At 50.5% G+C, this 11,167-nt stretch overlaps 1 protein-coding gene across 1 annotated transcript in view; it reads left to right on the top strand.

The window, feature by feature from the left end:
* Positions 1-5,547: 5,547 nt before the first annotated feature.
* The window catches only part of AR (androgen receptor), a 60,462-nt gene continuing 54,842 nt past the window's right edge, over positions 5,548-11,167 (top strand). The window contains exon 1 of the mRNA XM_055818419.1: positions 5,548-7,056. Within this exon, the coding sequence (XP_055674394.1) occupies positions 6,122-7,056 (935 nt within the window). The 5' untranslated portion in view covers positions 5,548-6,121. The remainder of the gene's footprint in view (positions 7,057-11,167) is intronic.

Genomic DNA, 11,167 nt, shown 5'->3' with positions numbered 1-11,167 from the left:
CAGAGGCGCTGCCCTCCCCCTCTGATGGGGAAGGACCAGTCGGGAAGCGAAGGTACACAAAAAAATTATATTTCATAGATTTACATGTTGTTCTTCCAGGATCTGCTCCCGGTCCTTTCACCAAGTGATTCCTACGCAGACGAGGCACCTGCAGCTGGAAGCCAGAGGTACCAGTGTTTGGGCAGAAGGAGCAAGCTGATGGCTGACAAGAGGTTGCAGCGTCCTCAGGAAAGATAAAACGGTGAGCTAAAAAAATCTCCCAAAAACCAGAGAGGCTTGGGAAGGAAAAAGAGAAGCTTATTTGGTCAGATGTTAACTAAAATCCCTCGTATTGCTTTTTGCTGTATCTGGGTGATAAATATAAAAGCTACATAATGATATATATTATTATAATAATAAACAAAGCTAATGATAAACTATAACAGAAATTATTTGGTTTGATATGAGGGTCATTAGAAAGCAAATATTAGGCAGTTTTATCAGTAAACAAGCTTGTGTAAGTACCAAACCAGAAGCTATAGGAATACAATATAGTTAACACAGAGCGGGTTTTAAAGTCCCAAAGGTTTTTATGTCAAATTCTCATGTATTCTCTTAGGGCAAACCTTCTGTTAATCTGACATCAGTAATTAGTGACTGGTTATGTGAAATCCTTTTTAATTTTAGCACTGTAAGGGATATGATTCCTTGTAGCCAAAGAGATTCTAATTATATGCTTGGTCTCTATGGAGCAAGTTTAATAAATCCAGCTGTATGGGAACCATGAAGGTTTTTAACATGAAGTAACGGAAGTAATAGTTTGCTCCCATTTTCTTGGATATCTTTAAGATGTGCCTAACTTCAAGAAGCACATGTTCTTTTTTAAATATTTTAAATGGAGAAACTGCTTGTAAGCTACATATAGCTGAAATAACAAAATACATGCAGAATTTTTTTTAAATTAAGAGAATAGAGAAAAATATTTTTAAGGTTCTATAAATGGGTTCCTTTCTGAAATGTCTGTTTTGTGTTGCATTTCATGTCATGCAGGTGTACACAGTGCACTGCACTAATGCTTTTCCCACCCCAAACACCCAAACACATAAATCTACATCTTGTTTTACAGCTAAGCACAGGTAACCCTGTCGATTGCTTTTTATTTCTATTTGATACACATATGACTTGCTGGTTATCCAAATAACATGTATTCTGCTGTACGGGTCAGGCTAGTAGAAGGTTAATCAATATCAAGAGTTTTAATTCTCTATTTAGATAAGAGAAACAAACTGCAAACATTGATCTGTATCTTGTTCAGCACTACTGTTTTCAGATTTTTCTTAGCATTTGTTACACTGAAGAACAGTGAATGAAATATTTCTTAATTATATTGTGATTATTGCTTTTATTTGTGTGCTGTATCAAGCTGCATTTAAAATCAGGTAAAATATACACGTGGAATTTTAAGATTTTTTTTTTTACAGTTAAAGAAAATGCTATTAAATTCTAAATATGCAAAGACTTTATTATTTCAATGTAAAAAACCATTTTGTTAGATAAATAAAGCGCTATCCACACATAATGCATTGCATCGACTGCACATGGTCCCTGTTTCCTTCCTGGTTTGAGAAGTTGTATATCTCCTCCGTTCACATCCCACTTTGAGTAGAGGACACCAACAGAAGGGTTTTCCTGCCTTTCCTGGCTTTGAGCACATGGGCTACTGAGCTGGACTAGTTGAGTGAACTAAAGTGAAAAACTCCCTCTGACCCATAACAAGACACTTGGAAACAACGGTTTAACTTCTCAATAAACTTTAATTTTAGGTGCTCAAGTAGCGACTTCCACCAGGCAAATGACCAAAATTTCTTTATGATCCTGGGAGCACATACAGAGAATGACATGATGTTTTCATGTTTAACTTATTTTTATCAACTATATTAAGTTTAGACATGAATCTAGGGTCTCATTTTTTTAAAAAAAATAATCAATATGCATTAGTTTACATCAGTAAACCACTCATAAAGGAGAAGGTGACGCTTCTCTTAAAATCATTTTACACACTTGACGTATTTTATTTTCAAAATATCTGCTTTATTTGTCTCTTTTCACTCCTCTGCCCCATGATACAAATTGCCACCTCTCCGAATGCCAGGTGTTGCCAGGTGGATTCGCTGCTGTATGTTGGATAGCAAACCTGGCTGACAGCTGAGCCCCTTCTGACCAGACAGAGGACGGAGGCAGCACACCTTCACAGACCTGTTTTCACTCAGGGCTTATTTTCCACCTACATGACGCGTTACCCAGTTAGGAAAACAAGCGGCTGTGGGGAGATGGCAGAGAGGGGCCAGGTGCCGGTGGCCCCCAGGAGCCATGGGCAGAGCTCAGCTCTGCATGGGGCTGGTGCCACTGGCGGGGTGCCACTCACCTTTGCTCCAGCAAAACACTCCGTACCCCTGCACGCCTCTCCAAACATGTTGATCTGTTTTAAACTGCAGCACCTTCAGATTGGATGTTCACCCCAGTTACTGATTTTAATGCTATTTTACTTAACAGAAAACAACTTATTATAACCCTTACACTCCAATTTAATGAATAAAATCAAATACGACTGGATCATAGAAAAGAACACTTCGGTATTTATGAGGAAGTAAAGCGAAACAAAATACTTTCAGCCCGCCTTAGTGTTTTACAATAAAAAAAAATCAAATGCATGAATACCTTAGCCACAGCCACTGACAGCTGCACATAAGGTTCAAGCAAATAGTCTGTAACACACTCTTCAACTTTATTCTAAAGAGAAGCATAGGCTCCCACTTTTCTGAAATGCCCAGGCTCATGCTGCTGCTCATTTTTCACTAATTTGATAATCAAAACTACAGCTTAGCGTGCATACAGAAAAAAGACTTGTGTAGGTTTTGCCTGGTCTTTCCATAGACTATGCCTATTTTACTGCATTAAATTACAGCTGAGAATGTAAGATGTGAGCTGAGGTTGTGGCTGCCTTCTGAACTGTAGAAAGTGATTTTATGGAAAATATTTAAGTCAGCTTTAACAAAACAAGGAAAAGAACTTTGAAACCTAAAGAAGGTTACATTTAAATATTTGTAAGATAACAAATGCAAGTGAAACACTCTCTGTGCATTAGTGGTACAGATTTTTCTTTGTCAAGCAGGTATAAATAGTAAAATACATGAAGCCTTTAAAAAAATGCATGCACAGACATACACATACGCACCCAGAAAATCTATTTTAAAATAATTTTTAAAAGAAACAGGCAAATACCAGGAAAACAAAACGCTTCAAAACGCTTGCAAGATGCCTTTTCAGGAAAGAAATAGAATTAAATATATATATATATAAATTATTAGCTTCTTCAAATTTATGTGGAGATCTAATCACAGAATTGCTTCTAAAACAATGCATCTTAACCACATAGACAGTAAGTCAAAACTAAAGTGTTGGCTCTGCAAACTGAGAAGAACATAAACCATTTTGCTGTCTTCCTTTATGTGCGCCTGTTGCGATTAGCATCTCACAAACCCCGGCAGCAAACGTCAGATTGTGGGAAAATCTGTGCACCTGCAGATGTTGCAAAGATAGGAGAGGCCAGGAGAATGCCAGGAACAGCAGGATAAGCACCAGCCCGAGAGACAGAGAGCCAGGAGACATATGCAAAGCCCCAAATACATCCGATCCCAGACAGAAAGGTCTATTTGAACATAAAAAGTCTAATTCGTACTGAGGTCTTTGCTGCTCATGGTGTTGTCAGTGCGTACAAACCAAGGATGTTTCTTCCTCGGTGGGAACGGTGGTGTCAAAGAAAGCTATTACGCAGCTTGGCAGAATTGCATGCGCAAATAACCCGCTTTTTCTTTAAAGCACAAAGCCATCTGTTGCTCAAGTGATACTATGCTAATCTCTGGTCCTCAGCTTTTTTCAATATCTTTCTTGATGCTAATCATGAGAATCATCCCCTTGATGTTTTACTGCGTACATTTTACTCCAGAGACTTGACAACTATTGCAGGCTGAAAGAGCAAAGACGCTGGAATCTGCATCCACTTGGCAGGCATCTGCACGGATTTGTTGCAACAGATAATTTTCTGGAACGGGGGGGGGGGGTTTGCAACATTTACAGGGAATGCCATAATAAGATTCAATTGTGAATCCTGGGTTTGCGCCTCCAGGTTTTTGCCATCGTTTTTGAAGTGTGGAGCAGCTTTGCAGTAAAGCTAGGCCATCAGTGTTACAGCAAGGATGAGTTCGTGCACTCATCTGTGTCCAAGGAAAAAAAATATAATTCTTTGAACTAGTGGTACTAATCTTTCAGAAAATCCAGTCAAGGCTTTATACCAGCTTTTTGAAAAGCATTGCTGCCTCCCTTCTGCAGGAGACACTTCCCTCACAAGAGAGGCACCCTCCAGGCTTGCTTGCCCTCACATGGGTAGGTGAAGAACAATTTGTAATGTGGTTCATGCTTGGCCACACAAATGTCCTCCTTGTCTCTACAGGTTTCTTTCCATCTCTCCGAAACACATCTCTGATCCTCCCAACATGTTCCCTCCCCTCATACCTGGAGCCGCAGCTCCCTGCCAGCGTAGGCTGGGCTGTGCCCAAGTCACTGGGCTGGGGGCTTCAGGGGCACAAGCAGAGGGACCCCGCACGGAGCCGGGCCTGTCTCTGGAGCTGCAGATGGGATTGATGTGACCCACCAGCGTTTGAATAGGCACTCTGCACATATTCTACAGTATCACCCTTCATTTTCACCTTTATTATTTAAGGGGCTGTTACTTGTCCTTAGAAACCAGCTTGGTGTTTCATTCATACTGAAAGCCTGCAAGGTTCCTCCGGAGCCTTTCTCACCAACGGCCCAGAGGAGCTGGGCACAGTCCTGGCCCCACCGCTGCCCGCTAACGGGCAGCGATGCCAGCTATGCCACCCTCGCCTTGCACACCAGACCTCTGCCTTCGGCTGCCACTTTGCTGAGGGGACGGAGGGTCCTCTGGCTGTACAGGCAGTATGGAGGATGCTGCCAAATTTCCCTTGGCTGTACTTAGTTTATTTATCTTCTATGGCTTGTAAAAATGCTTTTAAAAGACTGGATATGAGTCTCTGTTTTCCCGACTGGCTCCACTTCTCCATCGGCAAACAAATGATTACATTTTTCCCTTTGTCTCCACAGGGGCTGAAATTAATGGGCTTGTTTTAACCCCCCTCCAACGAGTGCGATTCCCTGAGCAGCTTGCCTGGGGACGGCGCCTACCAGAAGTTGCTTTAGGACTGTTACAGGACCAGTAAGGGGAGCTCAAGCCTTGTTTGTGATCGGTCCTACACTGCCTGCCAGGCAGGGCTCCTGCAGCCGCGGCGGACCGGCGCCGCGCTGCACACAAGATGCGCTGAGCTGCCGGTTTCTCGCTGGGGCGAGCGGGGGCTGCTGCGGGCGCGGGGACCAAGTCTCCCACGGGGAAGGCAGCGGGCCCCTGGCCCGGCGGGGGCGGGGGGGGCTACGGCCGGGCAGGGGCGCGCGGGCTGCTGCGCACCGAGCCGGCCGGGGCACAGTGGCCAGCAGTGCTGAATCCCGGCAGGGCCGCGGGGAGCGCGGCGGGGCTGCACGGCCCCGCTCCCCTGGCCCCGGCCCCGGCCCCTCGGGGAAGGGGGGCAGCCGCAGCCGCGCTCCCGCTCCGCCCGGCCGGGCGCTCGCTCAGAGACCGCGGTGCGGGGCGCTGTGCCTCGTCTCGTCTCGTCCCGTCCCGCTCCGCCCGCCGTGAGCTGCCGGGCCCAGGAACCGCGGCGAAAGGCGGCGGCGCTACGGGCCCACTGTCCCGGGGCCGCCCCGCGGGGCTGGGAGGGGGAGCCGGGCCGGGGGAAGGCGGGCGCAGGGCCCCCGGCCCCGCCGCAGGTCCCGGAGCGGGGCGGTCTCCCCGCCGCCCACCCCGGCGGAGCCGCCGCACCTGCGCGCCCGCCCCGCACCAACTTCTCCGCCTGTTGCGCGCCCCGCGCGTCCCCGCGGCGGGGATGGGGCAGCGCCGCCGCTAGCCGGGGGGCGGGGGGCGGCCGGGGGGGTGCCCGCGGGGCTCTCCGCCCGGCTCTCTACCCCTGCCTTGCCTCCCCTCGCCGCTTTCGCCGCCGGGCGCTCGGCGGGCATGGAGGTGCAGCTGGGGGTCGGCCGCGTTTATCCGCGGGCGGGAGGCAGGACCTTCCGCGGCGCTTTCCAGAGCTTCTTCCAGAGCGTCTGCGAGGCTTTCCAGGCGCCGCGGGAGGAGCCGGGCGGCAGCCTGCAGCCGCCGCCGAGCCCGCCCGGGGCAGCGCCGGGCTCGCCCGCCGCCCAGCCGCCCCGGGAGCCCCGCGGCGGCGCCGGCCCCGCCATGGGCTCGCCCTTCCCCTGCGCCGGCGAGCTGCGGGAGCTGCTGTGCGAGGCGGGCGCCCTGCCGCCGCCGCCCGAGGCCGAGCCGGCGCCCCGGGAGGACCCGCTGGGCGACAGCGCCAAGCAGCTCTGCCGGGCCGTGTCCGCCTCCATGGGGCTGGCGCTGGAGGCGCCGGAGGCGCTGGAGCCGCTGCACCGCGAGGACTGCATGTTCGCGCTGCCCGCCGCGCCCCGCGCACGCCCGCCCGCCGGGGACCCGCCGGAGCCGCCGCCCGCCCCGGCCGCCTTCGCGGGCGCCGAGGCCGCCCTGGCTGCCGCCGCGCCGGGGCTCTACCGGGGCTCGCCGGGCGCCGCGGCGCGCCCGCCCGCCGCCTTCAGCCTGGCGCCGCCGCCCACCCGTGTCAAGCTGGAGGGGCCGCCCGGGCCGGCGGCGGGCGGCGGCTGGGGCGCCCCGTTCTGCTACGGCACCGAGCTGGCCCCGCCGGGCCCCGCGCCCCCCTGGGCCGCCTTCTTCGCCGAGGAGGAGCTGCCGTACGGGCCCTGCGCCGAGCCGCCCGCCGGGCCCTTCGGTTGCAGGCGCGGGCCGCCCGCCGAGCCCGCCGAGCTCCCCGCCGACGCCTGGTACCCGGCGGGCCGGCCGCCCCTCGCCACCCCCGCCGCCTGCATCAAGAGTGAGCTGGAGCCCTGGGCCGAGGGCGGCTACGGCGACGGCCGGTGAGTACCCGCGTCCCGCCGGCGCCGGGACGCTGCGCCCCGCCCCATGCATCCCGCCGGCGACCCGCATCCGGCCGGTATTCTGCACCCTGTCTCCTGCCGGCATCCCTTGTGCCGCTTCCCACCGGCACCCCGTACCTCGCATCCTGCCGGCGTTCTGCACCCCGCATCCCGCCGGCACCTTGCGTGCTGCATCCCGCCAGCATCCCACGTCCCACCAACACCCCACATCCCACATCCCACCGACACCCCACATCCCATATCTCACATCCTGCCGGCATCCTGCATCCCACATCCCACTGGCACATCTGTGTCCTGCACCCCGCATCACACTGGCACCAGCACCCCATGCCCCTTCAGCTGCCTTGCTGCCTTCTCCTGCTGCCCGGCACTTGCAGTGGCTCCAGACTGCCCCTGCCCTGGCTGCCCCGGCTTGATGTACTTCTTGGCTGTCGGAGTCTTCCCTTGTAGCAAAATGCTGTCAGTTTGGGCTTACTGGGCAAGATTGTTCCAGATAACACTGTGCTAAACTCTGGGATTCTCTGCCATCCCCTTAAGGCTGATTGCATTTGTCTCATTGTGTTATGCCTCTGTATCCCCCTTCTCTCAGCTGCTGGCAATATGCAGGAATCGGGATGCTGCACTCATTGAAGCATGGACCAATCTTGAGACAGTTAAAATTCTCCTTGCACCTTGCTCTGCTGTGAGCTAGATGAATGGAGAATAAGCTGTGCAGACCAAGCTGAAACAGCTGAGCGTATGGACAGAGAAATACTGCTTTGAAGCTCTGTTTTAAGTACAGATACAAAATGTGTTTTACAGTAGTAATAAGAGTTTTTAGGAATACAGTAGAGGAGGAAAGGTTTGTTTGAGAAGAAGGATTTGATGCAAAAGTAATTTTTTCCTGGTGGATTAATCTCAGAAAAGGAGATTAACTGTCTGCGTAAAATAGGTATACACCATCTAAAGCAGTGGGCACACTGCATCACCACCTTTCATCATGGCAAACCGTGTTGCTGCATGAGAGAATCGCTGCAGCTGAGAGAAATGGGAGTGGGAACGTGGCTGCAAAAGGATCGTTTTGCTGGCTCAGAGGTAGCCCCAGCTGCAGGTGGTTGGTATGGGCTCTGCTTGGGTTTGCATTGTTGGAGTTTTGCACCCACGTGCATGCCCTGTGGTTGTCTGTTTCAAAGATTAAAATGAACAATTTTAATCTTTGATTTTCCCTTTAAATTAGCACAGGGCAACTGCTCATGCTTTTGTGCTTGTTTTGTTGCTTTAAAGTGCTCACAGCTTTACTGGCGCAGTGTAGTAATCATCATCCACACAATAATTTACTCAGGCATTTTATGAAGAAGTTGAGGGCTTGGTAAAAACAAAAGGGATAAAAGTAAGGACAGGTCAAAATGAGTCCAGCTGTGAGTGTCGTACTGGTGGCAGTTGTGTGTACCCTATGTATTTTCCTCTGGACTCTGGATAAATCCCTGCCAAAATCAGGGCAGAGTGAGCAGGGATGAATAGAGTTGGCGAGGTTCAACTGTCTGAATGCTGTTGATGGATGATGCATGTTCTTGATAGCGAAAGGCTCAAAAATGTGATGGTTTGTTCACCTGCAAAGCCTGTGCAGTACAACCATGCACAGACAGGGAGTATCGCGTTAAGGAAGACAGGTTTGGGCTTAGGTGGTGGTCGGTTGGCAACCATAGGGGCTGGACCTGGGCAGCAGGTAAATTTTGCCCAAGTCTTGCCTTAGTGATAAATGACGTCTCCCTTAATCCTGTGAGAAATACTGTCCCCTCTGCTTCCTTATGGCTCCGTTCAGTGTGCTGGATCTCTGTCTCCGCTTCCCCTGGCACTGCAGCTCTGAGGAGGCCTGGGCTCCTGCTGGCAGACTTGTGCAGGGATCAGTGGAGTTGGAGCTACTGCAGAGACCTTTTAAAATACCATTACCTTGTCCTTCGATCTCTGTTGCTCGTACAGCATTACATGGCTACTGCAAGGGCGTGATGAGCTGACAGTATTTACACCATTCTCTGTGTTTGGATGCAATTTTAAAATGCTGTAAGAAAAGTGGAAAGGTCTTTTGTGGTCTGGCTAAAGCCCTACATGTTATTCACTGCTGGCTTTGTATTTCATCCCAGCAAAGTCTCTATTAACTGGGGCTTTTGATTTTCTCCTGGATATGTAGCAGTGCCAGTGCAATGAGCAGTCTCCGCTGCAGCCAGAGCTGATGGCAGCGGATCGTGTACCAGCCTCCCAGGCAGCAGCGCTGGCAAGGAAAAAGGGTCATGAGAGCCGAACCGCTTCGTTGTAGAGTTCCCTCGCCGGAGGGTGGTCTGCTTTGGACCTGTGCCCCCCTGCAAGCTTGTAACGCTAGGTTTAATTTCCTGCCTTTTGTGGCATTGCATGGAAAGCTTTACCCTCTTAGCCTTGGAAAATGTAGCCTCTGCATTTTCTGAGAGTGTTGGGGCCGCTTCTGTGGGTTCGCTGCAGCTTTACCAGCCTAAGGAGAGGTGCGTGTCAGGTCCCTGCGCTGCTGCAGTGCCAGCAGTGGCAGCTGCGGGTGCAGCCCAGTCATCTTTGAACAGTAAGGAGCATTCTAAGGTGTGTTGCTCCTTGTTCTTTGTCTTTTTGAATGGTCCTGCTTTGTGCTAGCGGGATCGCATCTCTTCCCTCCAGGGTGAAGCTCTCTTCAGAACCCCTGCCCTGCCCTGGTGCAGTCTGTGTCAGGTACAGGTGGGTGTCTCTTGAGTTACACACACATATTCCCTCCCCATTTATGACACTAAAACATGAACAGCTGCGTAATACTTGGGGTCTTTATATATTATATATATAAAGGTTTATATATATATATAACCCTTTATATAAATGACCATCGGTTTGGGTTTCGAACAGAAGATTTTAAAGCTTTGAGAGAGCAGGGCTGGACTGCTTGTGGGTTTGTTCGGGAAAAATTGAATGCTGGCTTCCACCTCGGTCTGGGATACAGCATGCACAGCTCAGAAAATGATGCTGTCAGCTGCCAGGGATTGCCTCAGGAGCCAACAGATGCGACAGGAGGAATTCAGGTGCCCCCCCGGGCAGGAGTGCTCCTGGTCGTTGTGTGGCATGGTGGGTGCTGTGCAGGTGCTGGGCTGGCTGCTGGCACCAGTGCTGAGCCATGACTGCTCCTGCCCCTTCGCCTGTGCGAAGGGGGGATTTGCTTGCGCTTAGAGGCACTCAAACACTACACAGGGAACTAAAGGCATTAACACCATTTGATTTAATTTAAAGCTTTTGGTGTGGTGTACCTGTTTGTGCCAGTAATGCTTATGTATAATTAGCGAATTAATCCAAGCTTTTTCTACTGTGGACTCATAGCTGTTTATCTTTGTGCTCTGCTTATTGCATAATTACTACCAGTGATCTCTGAGGTGACTAAATAACCTGTTTTAAGAGTGACACACAGTGTTGCTAGAATAAATCCAAGGTTATGGTGTCAAAATTACTTGTAAGACGAAAACACAGCAGTGGGTGAGTGGTGCAGGCCTATTTGGTTTAAGCTAAAGTGGAATCAAAGAAGCAGTGGAAACAAAGGTGATAAAGGGATTTAGGGCATAATTGGCTCAGAAAAATCTGTCCATGTAGTTTCAGATGTTTTTTAAGTGGCATTTGCTATTACGACTGTTACCTGTTTGGTATCCCTGTGTTTGCTGGTCACACCTGCCTGCAGATCCCTTTCTTCTGTTGGGTTGTAATCAGCTTGGGCGAGTGCCATGTGTTTATGCATCACCTGGCATAATGGCTATCTAATCTCTTTGTGGCCAGCTATGTAATTGTGATACCGCTTACAGATAATACCTTTAATAATTTCTACCTATTGAAGGAGGAGATAAGATTCCGATAAAAAGATCAAGGGCAGGTTATTACACTAACAGGTGAGACCAGGCAGGAGGCCATTCTCTGGGCTGCCAGTAGCCAGCTGCCCTGCAGTGCCCGGTGATGATATTGTGTAAATATTTCTTTTGAAGATGAGCTGTGTATGGAAGAATGCTGGTTCTGCAGGCTGTCCCTCTGGCCGGCCTCGTAATACGTACTCGTGGTCCGCAGCTGCTGGTGTGGATCCATG

The sequence above is a fragment of the Falco peregrinus genome, chromosome 13 (genome assembly GCF_023634155.1).
Source record: "Falco peregrinus isolate bFalPer1 chromosome 13, bFalPer1.pri, whole genome shotgun sequence".
Classification (NCBI taxonomy): Eukaryota; Metazoa; Chordata; class Aves; order Falconiformes; family Falconidae; genus Falco; species Falco peregrinus.
The sequence above is the reverse complement of the archived record's forward strand: the minus strand, read 5'-3'. Positions and strand labels throughout refer to the sequence as shown.